Below are 23,332 nucleotides of genomic sequence, written 5' to 3' on the forward strand. Positions count from 1 at the left end.
ATCGGTTCATTGTGTGAATAGCAACCCACGTCAGCCGACAAGGCAAGGGGACAGTTCTGTGCAATGTGCAATGCACCGACATGCACTAGACGTGCGGTAGCAATTCGTCGGTTCAATTAGCAGATCACAGAAACGGCGATGAACCCCATCAGTTGTTCGTGAGGTCCAACATCATGGTCGTTGCCAGGGTGGCATAGCATATAGGGAACGCCCTCTCGTAGGACTGGCTCGAGACTGAAAGTCAGTCAAGCTCCAGTCGAGCGATATCCGTGTACTTTGAGAAGAGCTTCGCGTCATCCCAATACCGAGCAGCGCAGGTAGGTGACCCATGTCTCTTCCTCGGATGGGTAGAGGCGATAGGGTAGACCGTCATGTGCGATCGAAACCCCCGGCTCCAAGAGTCATCCGTCACCCTTCTCGGGGCAGAAATCAACCGCTAGCTAAGGTAGCCAGCTTCCTTCCTGACCCAGACAGCTACTTCTCCATACTGCATATATATATTCAACCCTCCCAACCCTCCCGCTCATACAGATTCACAATCTCCTGATTCTTCTTCGGCCCCTTGACAACATGCCGACTCGCCCAGCTGAGTACCTCCCCCGTCTCCGGGCGGATCCGAAACGCGTACGCTGTGCGATACATGTCCTTGACGCAGAGGTGGTTGCCGCGAGCGGTGAGGATGGTTGTCGACGGTGCTGTTGCAGGAGGAGGAAGGGGAGGGGTAGGCGCTGTGACGAAGATGGTTTCAGCGTCCTTATCTTTATCTGACTGCAGGTCCGATCGTGCATTTGCAGCGACATCGTCGTCGAACTCGAACTCATGGAAGAGGTAATCTGCCTCGTCGGGCTGTTGCTGCTGCTGGCGATCGCGATCTTTGCCCGACGGCGCGACCTTGACGAACCAGACGCTGATCCCCGTGCGGTCGTGACCATCCTTCGTATCGTCACCAGCAGGCGTACCGCTCTCATTGACACTGCTATCGTTCAACCGCCAGATATACTTCTTACTCCACCGGAGCCCCGCCATCCCCCGCACCGTACCCGGCACCTCGCCCTCTTCTCTGTACAGGAGGTCCTTGAAACTGCCACCTGCGCCTACACCTGTAGACTTATTCGTATTTGTACTGGCAGTAGGAGTGCTGGGAAGCGGCTGAAACGTCGCAATCCCTCTCAATTCGCCGTTGATGTCTGCTGGGTTGTCGCTTCGCAGGTGACGCGTCAGGGTCCAGCGGCGCGAGTCTTCGGCTAGCGAGGCGAACAGCGCGCGGAGAAGGCGTGAGGAGGGTGCTGTCGCTGACACACCAGCACCATGTATAGGTGTCATGGTCGTCTTCTTGTTCTCGTCGGGTGATGGGTCTATCATTGTGGTTGTGTTGTGAATGGAATGGCAAGGTACGTTGTGCTCCGTCCGGTTTAAGTTTGGGTTGATGACAGCACTAAAAATAATTAAGCCTCGCCCATGGACGAACCAATAGCTACCCACATTTAATTAAATTAAGCCATTGGTGTTAAACTGCGGTAGGTCAATTCTATCTGGCTGAAATTATGAAATTAGATAAAATTAGATAATGTAGATGATAGTATAAGATATGATTTCGGCTATAAGAAGATACAAAAAAAATATTGCAAGTTTTGTGTAAAATATATATATGCCTAGGTATGGTGATTGGCATGAAATGCACTATATAGTATTTCATGAACTTTTAAGGGGGTATGAAATAAAATAGATTAAACTGAATGGATGCAATTGTTCAAAGCAGGCATCGAAAATCAATTGCTATTTTCTTCAATTTTAGTTTACTTTGTTTTATTACTATCATCATCATTACGATCCCCGATGGGGATCCAATAGACCAAATCAAATGCAATTAGGTACCGTAGCTTATTCATATTCACAATAATATTAATAAAATCTCGAAAACAAAATCCCTGCCTACCTGGGCAATCACCAGAGTTCGAGTTAGAGATACTATTCATTCCGTAATCCACTTGTTATTGACTACGGTCAAGTGAAGTGTAGTTGTCTTTTTCTTTTCTTTCTTTTCTCTTCCTTTTTTTTTATCTTTTATCTTTTCGTTTTTATCTTTGCCCTTTTATCTCTTTGATCATTTTTTTTTGAAGCGACTGTCTCGTAGAACATAGTACATTCATCAGATTCTAGGAGTCTCAGAGTTAAATCAATCTCTCCTGCGGAGCAAGCAAGCAGTGAAGTTATCGGAGACAACAAACAGGATGGAATCAAATACGACCCCCCTTTCCGAATCGGGTTTACAACCAGCCTAGATTATTCCCCTGATTTTCTGGTCTTTCTTGACTAACCATTGCCCTTGTAGGTAGTCTTGTCAGCTGAACGTTCTAGTCTCATTAGTCAAAGTAATAAATAATCTACAATTGTTTTCATTGACAACATTTATTTCAGTATTTTGTCTGCAGGAATATACTACTGTACATACAAATATCTATCTATCTGTGAGGTTTGAGGTTTGGCGTTAATTGCTCTTTGTTCATTGAGATAGAAAGTGCATTTTGATCACCCTAGCCGTGTCGCGCATCGGACCTGACGTCGGTTAATTGTTAAAGATTTGCTCACTGATAGCGCAACCAGGAGCTAGAATTCGTCCATTATACTCTACGGAGTACTTTCCCGGGATCTAAATCAATTAACTATCCGAAGTCATCATAGTACTTGTCTCGGCTGTCAGTTTAGGGTTTGACAGGTAGTTATTTGAAGTATTATTTAGGATTATTGCAGATAAAGGCCTTTGGATGGCTTCAATAGATATTTATTTATACTGGACGGGCGTCAGGTCGGGGAAATCCAGGCCGATTGATTGACTGCTGGGGTTTTAGTACCTTGCTATTCCTACAGAAACCACTTTCCTTACTCACAAATGGCCCAGAACAAGCTTCATCGTTGAACAGCCAGTGTATAATGCAATAGATGGATGATCAAACAATTTCACGACGAATCAGATCATGCACGATGTTAGTTACCAGTTATATCTCTCAGCAGGACCTCATTGGTTAGCGTCAAGATACAGGGCTCAGGGCTAGGGCTGAAACTTAGGGCCTAGGGCCAGGGTTGGTGCTCGCTCGCATAAGTCACCTGTCACCTCTCACCAGCTTCTCTCCTCCAAGGAATTCAACCTCTTTCACTGACCGGAGATGTCCCTTTCGGTTTCATCCTAAGACTTCTGATCTGACATCTGGCACCACATAACGTCAACCTTGCAAGATTTCCGGTACCTGCAGATATACGGGCACTGATTCGTATCTGGTGATTGTTCCCCAATTCGAACCGACCACGGCCGGCCATTTCCACATGCGATTCTCTCGTCTTTGCAGAAAGAAAACAAGCCACGGACTCTTTTCGAAAACATGTCTAGTCTACAGGGTGCCCACTTCATGAGAGAGCTGTTACAATCAGGCGACTACTCCGACCTCACGATCTACTGCGGTGCAGACGTCTATCGGATCCATCGCGCGATTGTCTGTCCTCAATCTAAGGTTCTCGCAGCGATGTGTCGCGGTGGATTCAAAGTTCGTATTTCGTCCAGTCTTTCCCGAGACCACTATTGCTAAATGACCGTAGGAAGCGCAAACTGGGGAAATCAACATGCCCGATGACGATCCCGAAGCGGTCAAGATGATGGTGTCATATTTCTACAACCAGGATTATCACATGGCGAAAGACAATGTCTGTGGCGGCAAAACTGAGCCAAACCCTATCCTCGATGCTCGCACGTACTCTATCGCACACAAATACGATGTACCGCCGCTTGAAGCATTGGCAAAAAAGAAGTTTACCAACTGGGCGGCAGACAAGTGGGACTCGGAAGATTTCGTCAGGATCGTGCAAGAGCTTTGGCTCGCTGAAGAATACAACGATCTCTACGACGTGATCAGTGATGTGATGGCAGAGCATATCGACATGCTGTTGGCGATGGAGCGTGAGGAATTGATTCTCGCGGGCCTGTCGTCCGGAAAGCTATCATTGGAATTCCTTCGCCGCATCCTTTTGATTAAAAATACGGAGCTGGATCGCCAGTATCTCGCTTACAGTAAGCTCAGGTCGCGGGCGGACCGAATCATCAGGCGTGATATTTGGCGTAGCGAATGGGACGTAAAGGAGGATTGGGACAGGTCATCTTGTGAAAATTAGTGTCGTTCTCTTATTGGAAAAATTGGCATTTGAGAGCTCACTTCTAACTCGGGATTCATGTTACCTCAGCTCTTATTTATTAGAGATTGACCGTCGTCTCAGCTACAGGACAGAGTTTAAAACAGCCCCCTACTATGTACAGTACATATATTCTGTTTTGGAGACTACAGATAGCCGACTCCACGTTTCTACGCAATAGTCATAAGGTTTCTTCATCTTGAACTTGTTGAACTAGGCCTATCCAGTGGACTTTTGGTTTTAGTAAGGGCTAGTTGTTAGTGGGATACAGAGTACCTAGATCAGATTCACCAAGAAGTTGCAGGTGGTGTCGTGGCACCTCTTTTAGGCCGATTCCGCATCCCCTGTTCGCTAATCGGGCAAGTGACGAGAAGCCAGATCGACTAGAGTGGTATACATTCTAACACGCAGTGCAGTATAGTCATGCCACTAGGAAAAAGAGAGAAATATGAAAAGTAAAAGAAATATGATACTATTTCAATTATGGTTTACTTTCTTGCAGAAACTCGAGTTTCTACGGCTCAAAAGAAGCAGTCCTGGTGTTGAAACCAGTTTACGTTTCATAATCTTTCAAAGTCACTTCTATGGACTTATAAAGAGTTTGAAGAATAAGGTCGTAAGTATAGGAGACGACGTTTCCATGGTTTATGTAATTCATGATTGAGATAAGCATCTCTCTATGTATGTATGTACAAAGAAGTGAAATTCGTGAGCTGAGTTCTAAGATAAGACCGAAAGAAATAGATAGGTTGTTCAATAAACCAAATGTCCAGCACCTGGTCTCCAAACCGTTAATTCTTGTCAGCTCCCAGCAATCGCTGAAGCTATTTTGTGCACCAAGGTCAGAGAGCTATAGCAGCAATCCTCTGCGAGATAGACTGCCCCAATCCCGTCCGCGCTGGCCTCCTGGACCAGACTTGCAAGGTCGACATCGACCGGGGTCTCGTAGATCAAAATGGCGCTCTGTGATCGCTGCTGGCTCTGGATAGACAGCGGCGTGCTTAGTGCACTGTACTGTTTGTACGAGTTCTCGAACTCGACGATGAAGGTCGCGTAACTGAAGTACTCTATCGGCGCCAGCGTGCCTGGGTTGAACACGACCGATGTCCCTGCCGCTTGGAACAGCTGGGAATAGACGAAGTCGGACGCGTCCTTCATGTAGCTGAAGCTGGGATTTGAGGACTCGCTCGTCGCCTCGTCGAAGAAGATCCCCGCGACAGAGATGTTCCCCGGTGAATAGTTGGCCCAGTTGGCGTACTTGGCGATATCCGTAGTGAGCTGCGATAGTGGCAGTCCTGTGTAATCGGTGGCCACATAGCCGAGGACGTGGACGTTGTTGTAGCTGTTCAGCGTTGATATGCCTTTGATGAAGCTGTCGTCCGGGAAATCTGTCTTGTCAGTAAGCAGAATGCATCTAGCGTGAAAGATTTATCTACCTGAAGAACCCGGTCCATTATCTGGATTCACCACGACGTAGAATGGCACGCTCGGGTTGGAAGCGATGGCGTTGTATGCTGAATTCCATGCGTCGTCGCCGGGGTAGACATAGAGCGGCAGCAGGACTGCAGTCGATGATACCGTTGCGGCAAATGTGAGAGCGGCGCTCACCAGGCAGTGTGTCCTCATGGTGATGTATATATACTGTCAGACATGTATGCTGTCTGTGTGTACCCACAATCAGAGCTTGATACTGATTGTACTGCCGTACAGGATGGAGGCTCTAAACTTATATATTGCCGGGGGGGTCTCGGGGTTAGGATTCAGGGTTATATATGGCTGAATGGAGAAGTCCATCGTATATATATACTGGGGACATTCTGAAGTAATTCCCGTCTCTTAACGCCAGGATTCAAGCCCAGCCCCTACATAATTTTAATTTTATTCCAAGAAATCAAGCAAGAACATAATTCTAGAATGTCTCGACTGAACTGTTGGTCAGAGCATCTAACTAACTAGCGCCACAGACCAATTCCTTCTGTTTGGCTTATTAGTATGCGTTCCTGCATATTACGTATTTTTGATCTCGCAATAATACATTAAACTTGAATAATAATGTGATGTTACTCTAACTAATTAACTACTACAGCCCCATTACGGCTAGCCAGAGCCCATCACTTAATTTTATCGGCGCATATTCCGGACAAGTCAGCTGACGTTAGAGAGATTTGATAGATCTGTGTAAGCTGTAGGGGCTGGAGGGGCACAATCCTTGCAGGATTTAGTTTGTTTCACGTTTCAAGTTTTGTTTCATGGTGGTCCCAGTGAGAAAACAAAAACACTGCACCTACGGAGTACTAGACAAATAGTACTGGCTGCGATTTTTAATGCAGGATTCATGGCGGCTGCTGAAACTGATGGCATAATTGTTGATTTTGACAATATTCATTCCTGTTTCTATCTATTGGTCATATGATCGATCCACTTGAGGTAATTACTCTCTGAAAGGAAGTCCAACAAAAAAAAAGACGAAAGTGTCCAGCGATGGATTTGTTTCATTTCCGACGATTCCTCCCGGGGGCCACAACGTTGCCTTTGTTTCGTTGGTTTCATCGTTTCGCTAACATTTCATCTGCAGCGCAATTCGCATCTGATAAATTCAAGGCTAGTTCTGTATTTTCCTGGTGCAGAATGGTAATAATTAGCCACGTCAAATTCCTTCCTCCAACAGCGGTGTCCACTTGCACACTGGGATTAGTGGGATGGATGGTGGGCTCAATGCAAGGAAATGAAAACGGGGGAAGTATGTAAGCACAACTGCAGGCACTTCAAATACCTAGTAGGGAGTTTTTCTTATTTTTTTATTTCCTTTTTTTATTTCTCGTTTGAGCGAATAAAACTGCTTCTTATTTAACTAGAACAAGTCGCAATACAAGTACTAGCACATAGGCCTTAATTGAGGTCCTGGTGCATGGACCATTGTTGAAGGATAATACCTTGCTAGGAAGAATAAATACTTTTTGCAAGAATTTCTTGATTTGGATTTATTGGCAATCGGGCTATTTATTTTTCCAGTCATGATTGAGTAACTGAAGCTCTTTGCAAACCAGACTCATATATGAGGAAATGCTTGATCCTGGAAAGATTTAGGAGCGACAAGTAAAATGCTGACTATCTAGTTTTCATAGAGTAGCATCGCAGCAACTGTGAAAGCGAAACCACTGATTGATAATCTACTTGTTCCTGCTTGGCACAGTGCTCACGTCTTACCACAGACGGAGCCCCGCATCTGAAATGTGGGATCGCCTGCTCAACAGGGGAAGACCCAGACACGATGGCTGTAGCTGCAGCGGTGTTGCTCCTGTCGTCGTGGAGCCCCACGCCAGACAGGCTGGCTAAATCTGGGGCTTGGGAAGCCGTGTGGGAGGAGGAGATACAGTGCTTTAAATAATAATCAACGAGCAAGTACGTTATTGGTACTTGTAGGATTCGCTGGGGTTCAGACGAGCTTTACGACTTCAGCTTGATCCGTATGTATCGATTGAGAGAGAGTATCTAATTTAACCACAATCTAACGACGAGAAGAACGGAGAACGGCTACTTAGGAAGGGTTCAACATGACAATCAATAACGCGCACATCAACGGAGAGGCGACTACTGCCTCCTCGTCCGCCGCCGCCGGTTCTGGCCTGTCCAAAGTTGTTGTGGTCGGTGCTGGGCCCTCTGGACTTCTACTGTCAATTCTACTCGCCAAACAGGGAATCAACGTCGAACTGCTCGAGGCGACCAACAAGCTGGACGAGCAGCCTCGTGCCGCCCACTATGCCTCCCCCGCTGTGTACGAACTGCGTCGGGCGGGAGTCATCGACGACGTGATCGAAAAGGGGTTCAAGCCATCGACCTTCTGCTGGCGGAAGGCGGATGGCAGCTTGATTGCCGGGATGCGGTTCGACGTGCTGCCGGAGGACCATCCGGAGCGGATGGTGGTGTTGCCATTGGATTGTCTAGGGAAGATCCTCTATGCCCATCTGCAGCGGTATGCGACGGCGACGGTCAAATGGGGCCATCGCGTCGTCGACATCGGCCAGGATTCCAACAAGGCGTGGGTGCATGTCGAAACGGCATCGGGACGGGTGAAAGTCGAGGGCGACTACGTGATCGGCGCAGATGGAGCAAATAGTACGATTCGGAAGTGTCTATTTGGGCCTAACAGCTTCGAGGGAGAGACGTTGGATGCTGCCATCGTGGCGACAAATGTGAGGAGAAGCCAACGTCAGTTGATGTTGGTGATGGCTGACTGACGGGGTTCTAAACAGGTATATCACGACTTCACGAAGTACGGATACTGGGATACGAATTACATCGTCCATCCCAAGAACTGGCATATGGTGGCCAGGATCAGCCGGGACGACCACCTCTATCGAGTCACCTATAGCGAAGTGCCCGGTCTGACGGCGGAGGAATATAAGAAGCGGCAGCCCATGCGATATAAGGAGATTCTGCCCGGGAATCTGGAGCCGGGAGACTATAAGATCACCAACATCAGCCCGTATAAACTGCAGCAGCGGTGTGCTCCCAGTTTCCGTCAGGGCAGGTTTCTGCTAGTGGCGGATGCTGCGCATGTGTGCAATCCATTGTCAGTATAACCCTTCCAATGACTCCACTCCTGTTTTTGAGCTGACAGTGTTTCACCTTCAGCGGCGGCCTAGGTCTCACCGGCGGAATCGCCGATGTGGGTAGTCTCTTCGACTGTCTGATGGGCATCCACCGGGGTCTGGCAGATGACTCGATCCTCGACAAGTACGCCGAGATTCGCCGGAAGATCTACTTCGATATCATCGATCCGATGTCGAGGGAAAACTTCCGACGGCTCTGGGACCAGGATCCGGACAGGGCGAGCGAGAATGACGAGTTCTTCCAGATCTGTCACAAGGCTGAGAAGGATACGGAGCTGGCGAAGGAGTTGGCGTTGGTATGTCCACACATATCCTCTGGTTTTGCTGCTTGCGTATTGGAGAGAAATAAGAGGGTTACACAGCTAACAACTAACACCCGCAGGGTCTGAACGTCCTTCGCTATGACTTCACGCAGTTCTATCGTAAGCAACCTCTGTCGCCGCGGATATAATGTCTTCATGTCGATCATGTAGGATGGGTAGGAATTTTCCGGGAGATGCGGAATCTGTATGAAAGGGAGTGTCACCTCGAGAGTTGTCGATGTTTCAAGGAGATTATAGGATCATACTGCGTTATGTAGGTAGGCATGCATTGTACATACTTTGTCAATTCACTATCTTGTCAATTTGTGCATCTGTTCTCTTGCTGCTTCCCATGTTTGTCAGCAGATCCTAAGTAGACTTGGATTTGGTTCGCTGTGGTGTTTATCTATGCCAGAAAGCACCCACAATCACCTTCCTTCTAGACAGCTCAATAGATCAAACTCCAAGGTCACAGGCTTCATTCTTTCGTCCATTTTAATAATTACTCTACCAAAAAAAAAAAGAAAAAAAAATGTAATAAAATAAAATACCAATCCTCTGATAAGGGTTGCCCATGCACACTCCATGAGACATGATTCCCGGAACTTGTCGGCCGTGAGCTCCTTGTCTAGCTTGACGCCCGGCATCAGGATGCAGAGCTTTTCTAGACGTGACTATTCGTCTTCAAGTGTTCCATTAGTTTCGCGGTTATAATGCCCCCCTCCGATGTGAACTCGCAGAGGGGAGCTTGCATGTAATTCGCGAGAAATCAATGTCGAATCCTCTCAGGTCTCCATGAAAGAAGATACTGCCGAGGTTGGGGAACTTGAACGACCGGTTCAACAGTGCATGGTTGTCATCGTCGCCTTCACCGACCACCATGGATTTGATCCGGCAGAGATACCGCTCCTCGCGGGAGCCCTGGACATGAAGAAGCACTTTGAAGGGAACTTCACTCCACAGGACTTCGATCACAAAGGCGAACCAACGTTTGCTGACTCGGATCAATGCGGCCAGCGCCTTTCTGTCATGCTTGAGCCATTCCAGAATCATCTGGGTGATTTCGTCAGGAACGTGGACTCTGCAAGCCCATGGTTCATTTTGGTGTCTGTTGTTTTTCGCCATTTTCAATCAACACCTTCCTTTACACAGTTTGCATATCCGTACAGAAAATGCCTGTGTCTTGGAATGTTGATGCTCGTTCAATCTACGTATCTAGCGAGGTTCCGGGGATTTATATCTTCGAGTGTTGACTCAACCATCGTCATTCTGATGACTCTGGGGTTGATATGACTGTACCGATATGCCTATCATTGCCGAGCAGCTGACATATTATAGACAAACTGGCCTGGTAACATCAAAGGAAATATGGTTTAGAGAACTATGTATCCGCTATTGGAAGAAATCCTCGACATCGATTTAGATATTTTACCGGGTTTATCTAGATCAGATTTTTCTTTGTTTAAAACGACTGAACTGGAAATCATTCCCGTTACCGGCAATGCTATATAAAGAAAAAAAATTTTTTTTTCTTTGATTAGTTATATTTATATCAACGGAGATAGATCGTTCCGATCTTCGATTGTCACAAGCATGATAGATTATAGAAGGGTCGTCGATCAAGCTGGAAATATCGTACTTGTCTTGATTTGCATAGACCACAGGGCTGTGTTCTAATCGCTGGATATCTTCTATGGTACAGTATAACAGGGGGAATCACTGTATGTAGATAGTATATCACGACTGAGAAATATTTCGGTCTCCACTTATATCCCAATATGGTTTATTACTCTCCATGGGATAACTTGTCATTATAAGATGCTAAGTTATTGAGTGCTTTTCTCACCCAAGCAAACTGAGATCCGCAGATGTCAACAACGGATAACCATACACCGTCCTTGCTCACCAGACCTCCTTGCCATCTCCATACCAACTGCCGAAAACCTCTCCTCATTTATCTCTCCTCGCTAGTTTATGTCAACACTATCCTGGGCACTCGTCGACCCCCAGGGATCTTTGAAAAACCCCCAGGTAGCCAGCCGTGTATAATCCCACATAACGTAGCCCCGTGCACGGCAAGAAAGGGGTGTGAGACTGCAAACAAAGTCCCTTCGTCCGAGGAGTTCAGTCACCCAGGTAAATGCTGCTGCTGGGCCCAGATCCAAATCTTCGCTCAAGGGAGAGCCTGTCAGGACTTCGACCTGGTTGTCCCTGTCATCGTCGAATAAACCCTGAGAACCGGACCAGTCACCGTCATGGGAATAGTTGTCCAATTCAGCATGGACATGCCATACGGCGTGCTGCAGAAAATGTCGGCTCGAATGGAGCCTTGGAGCTAGCAACGCACAACGCTCGTTGGCACTATCCAATGCAAGCAGTTGGCGTAAGACCCGCAGACCACATGAGAACTGTATATAGTATACGTCAGTAAGTAGAAAGTTTAAATGCTGTCAGATGGTCTTATACGCACGAATTGACGTTTCTGACCCTCCCAGATGACCACATCAGTATCTCCGAGGCTCGACCTGCCCCAGGTTATGTCCATATCCCCTTTCAAACCTGCTATCATCAGCATGAGGTATGCATTGATTGATGCAGAGACTGGCAGATACATACGTTTACAGAGTTCGCGATAAACGAACTCACTGACACAGCCCAGCTGTTCAATTTCCCAGACGTGGAAATGGTTGAGTAATATATCTGGTATATGGCGGTAGGGAGACCCAGCATATTGCGAACCGCGAGGTCGAAAAAGGTTCGTACACAGTTCCGCTCGATAGAACGAACTCGCGACACGACGCCATTCCGACGACGACAAAGGGGACGGTCTCGTCTCCAGACGCTCCGTAAAGGGATGCTCCGACAACGCCGCTGCCGCGAACATATCCACGAAGGAGCAAACGCAGAGGTGCAACTCCTCGATGGCGAGTGCATCGACAAGGCTGAGTCCCCTCAACCGGACGATTCGTCGCCGACTACGATACAGCGAGAGAACACCAGAGACTCTCTCGGGCGTCCATCGCTGCACGCGCGATGACACCCACACGGCGAGGGCCTCGGGGAGGAGCTCGGCGGACACTACCCTCGACAGGAAACGGGTAATGATAGCGTCATTGTTGGTTCCAAAGACGAGATGGAAGGAGCTGTGCGAGAGGATGGCAGACCGGAGAGTCGAGACATCGGGAAGAAAGTGTAAGATGCTCAGGATGAGTTCGGGGGGCAATTTTAACAAAGGAGAAGGGCATTCCGAGGACTGCATTGGATGTATAGACAGAACCTCGATCAAAGAAAAACTGCAGGTAGTCTACGCTGGATGAAGAGATATCCTGATAGGTCGTTTAGCAGCAGAAAGGTCTGTCTATGCTAATGAGAATGACATCGATACAGAAATTATTCTGGAGGTGAGTGAGTGAGCAGCAAGTATAAAAGAAAAGAAGAGGGAAAAAGAAGAATAAAGGTAAAACGACAAAGAAAGCTTACCCAAAGAGTCATACATAGCTCAAGAAGAGTCATTCCGTTGTCACTGGATTGGAAAGAAATGACTGCGAGGAAGTCATCTGACATGTGCCAGTCAGAAATTCAGAGCGAGAAGAGTCATTGTCCATGACTGCCAGGGAAAAGGAATAAGTGATTAGTAGACTGCCGCCATATATATAGGTTGAGAGTGTGTCAAGCCAGAATAACCAAAGAAAAAAGTATGTTCTATATAGAACGTGTCGGCGATAAACGTTGTCATAGAGCGAAGCAAAGGATCGAATTCGCTGTGGTCGGTAATATCTAAGGAAGATCAAGAAACTAGAATTCAACTAGGAAGACGGCTATTTAAGCCCAAATGCGGCTGACTCCATGAGCTTCTACATAAAGAACCATGTTGCCGTAATGTCTTAGGCGGTGGGGAATCCTCCCAGCCATCGACGAACAAAGCGTGTTGATACATTTATGCTGTCTTCTTCTTCTACCTTTTTTTTTGCTAGTTGTGCTACAAGAAACCATTATCACTATTCAAGATCGATACAGAAATAAGCTATGAACAAGCTTGGGAGGGTTTATTGAGAAACTGCAGAATCTTAGATAAGATCTACTTACCCTAAGGCCAAAGGTAGGCGAAAAAGAGAGTTGCCAATTTTGGAACAAATGGTCTAGCGCCAGCTGGGCTCTATGCTGTATTTTTCTGCGGATGTCTTTGTTTGCTAGACTCACTTCTTGCATTGCTTGAGAAGCGCATGTGGTCTAATTTGATTCGGATACTAGCACCAATTGCTTGGACTAAATGCCAATGCGTAACTGCTGTCAGATGTCAGTATATCAGAGATTAAATTACTCGTCATCCTGGCTGGACGAACTCCAGTTGTGCAGCTATCTCATCCCAAATTTTCTTCTGCAGCGGCTGGCATTTACAGACAGTCCCCCAACCTAGCCAAAGCTCATCCCGTCCTTACTACTGGGGCGATGAGCTTGCTAAAGTTGACGTAGCAGACCGTATTTCCCCACTCGTCGATTGGCCTACCGTCAAGATAGAGATCCATGTCGACCAGAGGCGGGACAGGAGTTTCTCGGAGCGGGAGGGCCATTGGGTAGGGGCTGGGCAGGAGGCGCGGTGGTGGTGGTTGTAGGGATGGTTGCAGCATGCCAGGCGGCCATTTCAGCATACAGTGCGGCATCCAGGTCCGTAGCCCCCCAATGGTAGCAGACGCAGGGAACCAGGGAGAGCTCTGAGGAGAGAGGATTGGTAGAGGGCTGGGCAGCACACACGGCGGCCAGCACTTCCTCCATTAGGGCTCTCAACCTATGTATATCGTCAACTGTGGCAGCGGGAGCGGGAGCGGGAGCCTCAGATATTGTTAAAGGCTGGCGCTGCTGTAAAACGCATATGACATCCCCCCTGCAGCATTTCCACAACCAGTTTCTGGCGTGTTAACTGCAGATCAGATGGGATCATCAAGCGCAGATGTACAGAGCTTCCTCTGGAGGCAGCTGGCCACTCAGGATGCATGACCTCGAAAAATCTTGGTCTCAGAAGCTTAGCTCTGCCGCTCTTTCGTGGCTAGAGAGCAAATCGTAGGGGTCATGTGTAAATAGCCGTGATGGCAGCTGTGATGATTGCATCAATAAATCGATTCCTGTCCATCATCTACGATCCACCTGACCATTTCTGCAGATTCTTGCATGCACACTGGTATGAAGCCTGCGTGACTCCCTATTATTAGCCTTCACCCCACAATTGCCTAAGGTTTGCCAATTTTCTTATTTCTCAGTATAACCTGAGTCCCAGCTTCATACTTGGTCGCTCCAATTGTAGCTTCGTAGACAAAGTTAGCAACGTTGAGTTCGTCGAGTTCCTGTTGTGAATTCTCAAGGATAAATTCATCCAGTTTGGGAACTATGCGCGTTTGTTTATGCTCCCACAAAGCAAGCACCGCAAGTCTGCACGAGTTCCTATGGCCCGACCAACAGCACAAATGCTAGGGGTGCTCTCAAGCTGAATGGTGCCCATTCCAATGGGGATAAAAAGAATAAAACGGCCACCACGATTATCAGCCAGGGAGGGTCGTTTGCAAGGGCGGCGAGCTTATCCATCTTCTTTCAAGTTGCAAATTGTCCACATTAGCTTCAACCTCAATGACTTTGAGAGTGACAAGATACCTACTTCGATAGCGTTTCTATATGGATGGACAAGGCAATTGTGACGGTCACATGTATCAGAACTGTTGTCTAACTTGGTGTACTGATCATACTCAACGATTGATCCTTTCTGAAGCCATCATCAGCACCCAAGTAAGCCTTGTCGAGGAAACATGTGACCCACTTTGACGCACTCTAATGATGGTGATTGAGATTAGAGGAATGGAGTGACTTTTCTAGGGGAGAGGTCCTGGCAGAGAATGAAAGAGAACGAAATAACGGCAGCAATCGAGCGGCTCTGCATCTGGGATGGCTTTTCTCTTCGTTCCGACAATGATCGAGCAGCTTTCAAAGCGTTGCGAACCAAGGAAATGGTATGGGTCATACCCCCGGACATAGCTAGCGTTACCTAGGTATCTTTGACACTCTTTATCAACTTGGGAAGGAGCGAGGTATACATACATAAATTGGCTATCTATCTACTCCGTACCCAGGTAGGAAGGCGCGGTGGGGGCCCTTTATCTCCGCAGACTAAACCAAATTGGGGTGTGAATGCCTGCTATGCCTGATCAGGGTCGATTTCCTATAGCGATCACCCAGGACAATCTTCACTGAGAATGGAGATAGGAGGTGAATCTGAAGGGGGATCAGCGCGGAATCATTTCTCCTTCACTGCCAGAGCAGGAGACACTATTCCTCGCGGGAAACATCAACCGAATCGCTGCAGCTTACGATAAGCTCCACGTGACTAGCGCCGTACTAAATTCCGCTAACCAACGGTTCAATCTGGAGCGCCCTCCGCAATTGGGCCATTGCTCCACGCGATGGAGCTGGATGGCATGTTCCTCGCACATGGCAAGGCTGGTCCTTGTTCTGAGCTCCTGAATCCATCCGGCTGGCTGTTCGCAATCAGCTCATCGATGACTGCGCCGTGGAACGCCCTTCTTTATTGCCGCAGCCCCCGCATTCCCTCCGTCGTCCTTCAACCTCCCCAGATCCTGGTGCTCGTTGCACATGTGCCTTGCATCCTCTGTCCTGCAGCACAGCTGCTGACTCGTGTGTCTGTGTCACTGTCACAGCGACTCTTATCTTATCGGCAACCGTGCAGGACACGGAGCGACAAGATGTCAACCAACTCGTCCGACCGGGCCACTCCCCAGGCCGGCATTCTCGAGGGCGGCAACCCGACCGTCTACGACAGCAAGAACCCGATCGTGCTGTTTGTCATCCAGGTAAGTCCCAGACCTGACCTTCGGAGTTATGACCTGACTCTCCACAGGCCGGCATTATCCTCGTCTTCTGTCGCCTCCTCCACTGGCCGCTCTCCAAGATCCGCCAGCCCCGGGTGATCGCCGAGGTGATCGGAGGCATCTTGCTGGGTCCGTCGGTGTTTGGCCACATCCCAGGCTTCCAGGCCACCATCTTCCCCGCTGCCTCCATCCCCACTCTCAATCTGGTGGCCACTCTGGGGCTGGTGCTGTTTTTGTTCTTGGTGGGGTTGGAGACCAATCTGCGATTTTTGATGAGCAATTGGCGCATCGCCGTCGGCGTCTCGGCGGCGGGCATGGTGCTGCCCTTTGGCATGGGCTGCGCCATTGCCTACGGCCTGTACAACCAGTTCCGGGATGACCCCGGAGTGAAGCCGATCACCTTCCCTACCTATCTGCTGTTTGTCGGCACTGCAATGGCCATTACCGTAAGGAGTTTTAGCCCGAATTGTGTTGACTATGTGGCTAATCCCATCTTGATTAGGCCTTTCCTGTCCTCTGCCGCATCTTGACCGAACTCAAGTTGCTCAGCACAAAGGTTGGTGTCATCGTGCTGTCGGCCGGTGTGGGTAATGATGTCACAGGCTGGATCCTGCTCGCGTTGTGCGTGGCTCTTGTCAACGCGGCCAGTGGCCTGACGGCATTGTGGGTGTTACTGGTTTGTGTTGGATACGTCCTTTTCCTGGCCTTTGTTGTCCGTCCGGCCTTTATCTGGTTCCTGCGACGGACAGGCAGCCTCGAAAAGGGGCCCAGTCAATCCGTGGTAGCGGTGACGCTGCTCATGGCCCTGGTGTCGGCCTTCTTCACCCAGGCCATTGGCATCCATGCCATCTTCGGGGGCTTTATCATTGGGCTGATCTGTCCACACGAGGGCGGATTTGCCATCAAGCTCACCGAAAAGGTCGAGGATCTGGTGTCGACCCTCTTCCTGCCCTTGTACTTTGCCCTCTCCGGTCTGCAGACGAATTTGGGTCTGCTCAACACCGGAATTGTGTGGGGATATGTCATCGGAATCATCGCCATTGCTTTTTTCGCCAAAGTGGCCGGTGGAACCCTGGCATCCCGATTTTCAGGTCTGTTGTGGCGAGAGAGCTTCACGGTCGGAGTTTTGATGAGCTGCAAGGGGTTGGTTGAGTTGATTGTTCTGGTAAGACCGGTAGACCTGTAGAAGTGGTCGTCGACCGCAGCTGACTTTTCTTAGAATATTGGACTCCAAGCCCAGATACTCAGTGAGCGAACTTTTACCATGTTCGTCGTAATGGCGCTCGTTACGACCTTTGCAACGACCCCTCTCACCTCGTTCCTCTACCCCAAATGGTATCAGGTTAAGGTGGAGCGATGGCGGCGCGGTGAGATCGACTGGGACGAGAACCCGCTGCGGTCGTCGTCTTCGGGAGGCGACACGCTGACGGCCAGTGAGAAGCTGCGCGCCAAGCCGATCCAGGGGGTGCTCGTGTATCTGCGCCTGGACAGCCTGCCCAGTGTCTGTACGTTTGTCAGTCTGCTTGGGGCCACTGACAAGACGAAGCCGCCGGCGCCCCGCGTCCATCATTCCAAACGGGTTGTCTCAGAAAAGACCGCTTTGACGGTCGAAGAACAGGGCGATGAGGCCGAGTCAGAACGCAAATCGCCGCTGCAGGCGCACGGCATCCGGCTGATGGAGCTCACGGACCGTCTGTCCAGTACGATGAAGGTGTCGGAGATTGACGAGTACGCCGGCTGGGATCCGGTTGTCAACACCTTCCGCGCGTTTGGTCAATTGAACAATATCCCCTCGGAGGGCCGCGTCGCCGTGGTGCCGGAACACTCGTATGCTGACACGGTGGTGGACATGTCGCGCGATGTGTCGGCAGACTTTTTGCTGATCCCATGGAGCGCGAGTGGCAGCATGAGCGAGCGTCAAGATCTGTTTGGTGTGGAGGACTCATCTCCGCTGTCCAGCGCACCGTATCCGTCTTTTGTATCGAGTGTCGTTTCGCGGGTCTCCAGCAGCGTTGGCATCTTCGTTGATCGGGGATTGGGAGTGCCGAGCAAGGAGCGTCCGGCGCCGACACGATCGAGCAGTTCATGGAGCTTCCACAGCATTCGCAGCAAGCAGCCCGTGGTGCCCACTGTGCATCGCAACCAGCATATCGTGTCTTTGTTTTACGGCGGGCCGGACGACCGGTTCGGGCTCCGCTTCGTCTTGCAGCTGGCGCAGAATGAGCTGGTCACCGCGAGTATTGTCCATGTCGACGTTCCGGCCGATCAGTCACAGGGCGGCTCTGTGTCTGGCCAGGACGATGTCCGTTCTGCGCGGTCACTGCCGATCTCAGTGCAGGAGAAGGAGTCCGACACGGTGTTCTTCGCGTCGATCCGCGACTCGCTGCCCAACGAGCTGTCGTCCCGAGTCGTTTTCCGCCGGGTTGGTTTGTCGACAACAGATGGAGCGGCCACGGCCGTCAGTCTGGCCGTCAGCACGGCGCAGGAGGAAACGTGGCATGCTGGGAGCGACGTCAGCCAGATCGTGGTCGTTGGACGGCGCAGCGTGGGAGGCGAGTGGACCGTGTCTAATCCAAATGACGAGGGCGGTCTGGACACACGCACGGCACTGGGCGTTGTGGGCGAGGCTCTCGCTCGGCGGGGGAATGGCATCAAGGCGAGCGTGCTGGTGCTGCAGGCTGGCAGACTCGAGTAGTTTTGTCTCTCCATGTATTGCTTTTATTTCTTGATGATTATATATTCGGTAAATTATTGGTATTGGTTAGGTAGTTTGGGTACGATACGAATCTTGGATGATGATCACATTCTTTTGTCCATCCGCCATAAGCCACTCTCCGGTCGTCATATCATTATAGCCTCTGAAGGAAGCCAACAACACCACGGAAAAATCAATCTAGGTACCAATCGGAGGGAGGATCCTCCGCCAAGTCACCCTTTCCTCCTTCCATCAGACTGACTGACTGACTGTTCGTATGAAAGCGAAAGTCCGTTCCGTCCTGTTTATCCCACCCGTTCGCAGAGACTCGTCAGATCGCTTGCAAATCACTTATCTAACTCCGCGGCGCGATATGTGCCATTGCTAGTAGACATCATGCATCAGCAATCATCAACACGTATTACTACTCGTCATGGACTACATGCATGTAGATACAGTGCAGTGCAGTGCAGTACTCACCATTCCCAATCGTCCTCAACGTTGCTCTGAAGGAGCTTTCCTTTTGTTGACTGGTACCAGTATCATCGACATGGTCAGCAGCAGTGTTCGTATTCTTCTTCTGCTTCTTCGCAAATTGAAGGTCACTATTCCTCTCTCCATTGTCGTTGATGTTCTCGTTATAGGTATCAATTGGTCCTGTCAATGTTAATGTCGATTCAGATTCAGATTCGTATTCTGTCTCGCTGCACCCACTGCCGCTCGTTTCCGCCTTCATTGACAAGTGTCTTTCATCGGCTGTGTCTGTCTCTGTCATTGTGATGGTCGATGATGACGAGATCATCGAAGTACGAAGGCTTGAACTCGAATCTACCTTCTTTTCCTCGAGAGTCTGTTCGTCCTGTTGGTGCTGTCGCCGAGAGGACGAGAATAACAGACAAGACGATCGATCAAGATCTAAACCTGGATGCGGATCTGCTGTTTGTGTTGTTTTCGATTCTTTCGACGAGCACCCGCTGCATTGGCAGGGCGTGTTGCATGTAGGGGGCACCGTGCGGAAATTCGGGAAGCCGAGGGGCATGGTTGAAGTCCTTGCTGATGAAAATGGATAGACCTGATCGAGTGTAATAAATACTTGGATGTAAGTGAATCGGCGTATGATACAGACAGACAAGCAGGCCTGGAACTATAATTTCGATAATCTACTATCAGAAAGACAAGATGAGACGATACGCCATAGAAAATAGATGAGATAAAATGAAATGCACGAAGGATAGACTGATGGTTGGATGGGTTTATGGACTCATTTAAATACGTGTTTACTATAGTGTGCTCTGTCCATGTCGGACACCAATTTTGGTTATTACTCTTTTTTTTTTTTTTTTTNCCATTTCCATTACAAGATTCCTTCCTTATTGTATGGTTACACATGACATCAGGCAGCAGGGAGCAGGAAGCAGGAGACAAGGAGATAGGCGTCATTCGCTGACGTTGTGTACTGCGTTAGCTGGGTAGGTATATTGTACAGCACGTTGGTATGTACATACATACATACATGTAGGGAGATTGGAAACTGTATGCTGTATTGCACTGTATTAATTGGCTAATTGAGCAGAGCAGGACGCGACAAGAGGAGGGAGATAAAGGGAAGTATGGTATACGTATGTCTCGTAGCCTGGCTCTATTTTTGTGTCACCCAGCTATCAACTTTTGCTTGCAGGAAAGGTATTCTCATAGAACTATGTACGTCCATACCGTATTGACTTTTGACTTAGTTTATGGCCATAACTCTATTCGGTAATTGCAGGCGACTTTCAAGCGGTATTTGATGATAATAATAATATTACTGCTATCTCTGTGTTCTCTTTCTCTGTATTATGGATATCTGGTATGGATATATCGATATACAGTACGACTTTCTTTTTCCTTCTACTGACAGAGCAATAATCAACCAACTTCCTAATTGGGACACCGACACCAGACACGTCACGTGACGCAGCCTGTCACACTTGCAACCAAATGAAATACCGATATAGGGTTAATTAAGGCTTTCCTGTGGAAATAAGCGACGTCCTGGAAATAAGGACAGACTCTGCTCCAAGGCGGGCCGCTATGGGTACCATACTCCATATACTAGGAAGACTGAATTCTGGACAGCATGGGGCAGATCACAGGTATCTCCATCTTCCTGTTGCCCGAGGTATGGCTGATGGAGTTTTAATACTGTAGATAACTATGAATGTAGATGCTTATATCTCTCATGCAATCTTGGCTAGCTCTCGAGATTTCATCATGACACGAGCTAACACTAAGGGAAGTTAGGGTTACGGTTCAGCCAGTTAGTTGGGATATTCGCCATCGCTTGCATGTTTGTTGTCATCGCACGCCATCATACCCAAAAAGCCTCACCGGATAGGTAGGCACATTGTTCATACTTTGCCCGAAGGAGCTTTGTGCCAATTGGCGTCATTTTTCTCCATTTTATTTGTCTTTTTTTTTAAAAAAAAAATACTTTGTTGGGTAGTATTAAATGCCTCCCTCCCACAGGCGGATCTGATTTCTTGAATGGCAGTTGCGTTGTTGAACAAACCCCTATTCATGATTCATTATTCTTGCCAAAATTGAAATGAATTCCATTTTATTCACCTGGCTAACTAAACAAAGGGAATGAATGGGTCAAGCGCCATATAAGAAGTCTGCGTGCATATTATCTCCAAAGCAAGATAGTTGACTCCATCGCCTATTTGATTCGTTTTTTTCCCTTGATCGACGGTCCTTCCCTGTCCATCCTGCTCACGGAGCATGGCTCTGCAAATAGAGAAGAAGGTGCCGCCTGACGCGGTTGCGGCCAGTTCACAACCGCCAGAACTACCAGACATCTCCGACAGCAAAATCGTCTCAGAGCAATATGCCGACGTGACGCTCGGCTTCGTCAGGCAGTACGGCTATACGGTGCAGCCGTTGACACCGGACAAAGAGGCCAAGCTGCTGCGAAAGCTCTATCTCTATATCATGACGTTGCTGCTTGTCCTTAACTTGATGCTGTTTGTACGTGCTGCCGTGAACGTTACTCCGCATGGTGATTGATCGATCGATTCCGATGGCTGACAAATATCTATCAGGTTGACAAAGCTACTCTCGCATATGCTTCGCTTCTGGGTATCTTTCAAGATACACATATCAACCAGACAGAGTATAATAACTTGAACACTTTGTTCTATGTTGGTTAGTCTTCGCCGTTGAAGAGTTTCTCTTTCTTTTCTTTCCTCTTTTCCTCTTTTTGCTAGCTCGTTTTCTGGTCTCTTATTCTTCTCATATATATATCTAACATCAACAGGCTACATCATTGCACAAGCGCCCGGCCATTATCTAATACAGCGTCTCCCCCTTGGCCGATTTGTTGGCGCAACTGTCTTCCTCTGGGCTGTCATCGTCTTCCTGCACTGTGCGGCATACAACTACGGCGGCCTCATCGCTCTTCGATTCTTCCTCGGCGCCGTCGAAGCCACCCTCGTTCCAGCCATGGAGATCACACTGGGCATGTTTTTCACCCCACGGGAACAAGGCCTACTGCAGCCTCTCTTTTGGACCTCCTGCATGGGAGCCCCCATCCCCACCGGCTTCATCGCGTACGGCCTTCTGTACAGCCACAGCTACGTACCTCCCTGGAAACTCTTCATGATTGTCACCGGCGGCATCACCCTCCTTCTAGCCGTCTATAGCTGGTTTTTCTACCCCAGCAATCCAGTTGACGCAAAATTCCTCACTACAGAGGAAAAGGTCTACACGATCCAGCGTGTGCACGAAGCTACCAGAAGCTCCATCGAGCAGAAGCATTTCAAACGGCACCAGTTCTGGGAAACGATTCGCGATCCCATCTCGTGGCTGTTTTGCCTGCAGGCGTTTACGCTGATGATTGCCAATAATCTCTCTTACCAGCAGAATCTGCTTTTCCTCGGCATCGGAGTGTCGAATCTCGGTTCGACGCTGGTAGGTGTAGCCGGCGGTGGGTTCGCAGTGGCTTGCTGCATCGTCGCGACTTTCCTGCTGCGGAGGTTTCCGAACAACAACGCGTACTGGGCGACGGTGTGGTGTCTTCCTGCGATTGCCGGAGGAATCGGCATGGTCACTGTGCCATGGAACCAGGAGATCGGCCTGCTGGCGTGTCTCACCCTGGCGGGCAACACCTTTGGCATCTCGTACATCATCGGCCTCGGATGGACGACGTCCAGCGCCGCCGGCTATACGAAGAAACTGACGCGGAACGTGCTCTTCATGGCTGGCTATGGCATCGCCAACATTATCTCCCCGCAGATATGGGTGGCGCGAGATGCACCCCGCTACTATCCCGCGTGGATCGTGCAGATCGTGATCAGCTGGGTCGGCACGCCGGTGATACTGCTGATCATTCGATGGATTCTGTCTCGTCGCAATGCGGAGCGGCGGGCCTGGATTGCCGAACGGAAAGGGTTGGGTAAACACGGCGTGGGTTTCGTTGAGCAGGTTGATGAGGAGGGGCGCCCGGTCAAGGTCGAGGTCGAAGTCTCGTTGCTGGATTTGACGGACTTGGAGAATAAGTATTTCGTATATCCTCTATGAGATAGAAAAAAAAATAAATAGGATGGGATACAACAATATATAATAGACGAGCATACGATATAACATAGGATAGAATATAGGATAGAAAAAGACTTTTGATGATATCCGAATTTT

General features: G+C 49.0%; 9 protein-coding genes across 9 annotated transcripts; 4 read left to right on the forward strand and 5 right to left on the reverse strand.

The window, feature by feature from the left end:
* Positions 1-501: 501 nt before the first annotated feature.
* Positions 502-1,362, reverse strand: VTN77DRAFT_8118 (uncharacterized protein; the record flags this gene model as incomplete). Its single annotated transcript, XM_069424581.1, has 1 exon — positions 502-1,362. The coding sequence occupies one exon, from the start codon at positions 1,360-1,362 to the stop codon at positions 502-504; it is 861 nt and encodes a 286-aa protein (XP_069274852.1).
* Positions 1,363-3,377: 2,015 nt separating this feature from the next.
* VTN77DRAFT_8119 (uncharacterized protein) lies at positions 3,378-4,161 on the forward strand (the record flags this gene model as incomplete). Its single annotated transcript, XM_069424582.1, has 2 exons — positions 3,378-3,539; positions 3,592-4,161. The coding sequence occupies 2 exons, from the start codon at positions 3,378-3,380 to the stop codon at positions 4,159-4,161; spliced, it is 732 nt and encodes a 243-aa protein (XP_069274853.1).
* Positions 4,162-4,980: 819 nt separating this feature from the next.
* Positions 4,981-5,805, reverse strand: VTN77DRAFT_8120 (uncharacterized protein; the record flags this gene model as incomplete). The annotated part of the gene is made up of 2 exons (XM_069424584.1): positions 4,981-5,567; positions 5,616-5,805. The coding sequence occupies 2 exons, from the start codon at positions 5,803-5,805 to the stop codon at positions 4,981-4,983; spliced, it is 777 nt and encodes a 258-aa protein (XP_069274854.1).
* A 1,928-nt stretch (positions 5,806-7,733) lies between these two features.
* Positions 7,734-9,243, forward strand: VTN77DRAFT_8121 (uncharacterized protein; the record flags this gene model as incomplete). Its single annotated transcript, XM_069424585.1, has 4 exons — positions 7,734-8,372; positions 8,433-8,752; positions 8,815-9,088; positions 9,175-9,243. 4 exons carry the CDS (start codon positions 7,734-7,736, stop codon positions 9,241-9,243), a joined length of 1,302 nt encoding a protein of 433 aa, XP_069274855.1.
* A 1,818-nt stretch (positions 9,244-11,061) lies between these two features.
* VTN77DRAFT_8122 (uncharacterized protein) lies at positions 11,062-12,353 on the reverse strand (the record flags this gene model as incomplete). The annotated part of the gene is made up of 3 exons (XM_069424586.1): positions 11,062-11,502; positions 11,565-11,653; positions 11,711-12,353. The coding sequence occupies 3 exons, from the start codon at positions 12,351-12,353 to the stop codon at positions 11,062-11,064; spliced, it is 1,173 nt and encodes a 390-aa protein (XP_069274856.1).
* A 1,165-nt stretch (positions 12,354-13,518) lies between these two features.
* Positions 13,519-13,867, reverse strand: VTN77DRAFT_8123 (uncharacterized protein; the record flags this gene model as incomplete). The annotated part of the gene is made up of 2 exons (XM_069424587.1): positions 13,519-13,675; positions 13,746-13,867. 2 exons carry the CDS (start codon positions 13,865-13,867, stop codon positions 13,519-13,521), a joined length of 279 nt encoding a protein of 92 aa, XP_069274857.1.
* A 1,973-nt stretch (positions 13,868-15,840) lies between these two features.
* VTN77DRAFT_8124 (uncharacterized protein) lies at positions 15,841-18,661 on the forward strand (the record flags this gene model as incomplete). The annotated part of the gene is made up of 4 exons (XM_069424588.1): positions 15,841-15,948; positions 15,996-16,412; positions 16,469-17,131; positions 17,186-18,661. The coding sequence occupies 4 exons, from the start codon at positions 15,841-15,843 to the stop codon at positions 18,659-18,661; spliced, it is 2,664 nt and encodes an 887-aa protein (XP_069274858.1).
* Positions 18,662-19,085: 424 nt separating this feature from the next.
* Positions 19,086-19,700, reverse strand: VTN77DRAFT_8125 (uncharacterized protein; the record flags this gene model as incomplete). The annotated part of the gene is made up of 1 exon (XM_069424589.1): positions 19,086-19,700. The coding sequence occupies one exon, from the start codon at positions 19,698-19,700 to the stop codon at positions 19,086-19,088; it is 615 nt and encodes a 204-aa protein (XP_069274859.1).
* A 1,721-nt stretch (positions 19,701-21,421) lies between these two features.
* VTN77DRAFT_8126 (uncharacterized protein) lies at positions 21,422-23,218 on the forward strand (the record flags this gene model as incomplete). Its single annotated transcript, XM_069424590.1, has 3 exons — positions 21,422-21,667; positions 21,742-21,844; positions 21,957-23,218. The coding sequence occupies 3 exons, from the start codon at positions 21,422-21,424 to the stop codon at positions 23,216-23,218; spliced, it is 1,611 nt and encodes a 536-aa protein (XP_069274860.1).
* Positions 23,219-23,332: the final 114 nt, after the last annotated feature.

The sequence above is a fragment of the Rasamsonia byssochlamydoides genome, assembly GCF_041956645.1.
Source record: "Rasamsonia byssochlamydoides strain NRRL 3658 unplaced genomic scaffold VTN77scaffold_69, whole genome shotgun sequence".
NCBI classification, from domain to species: Eukaryota; Fungi; Ascomycota; class Eurotiomycetes; order Eurotiales; family Trichocomaceae; genus Rasamsonia; species Rasamsonia byssochlamydoides.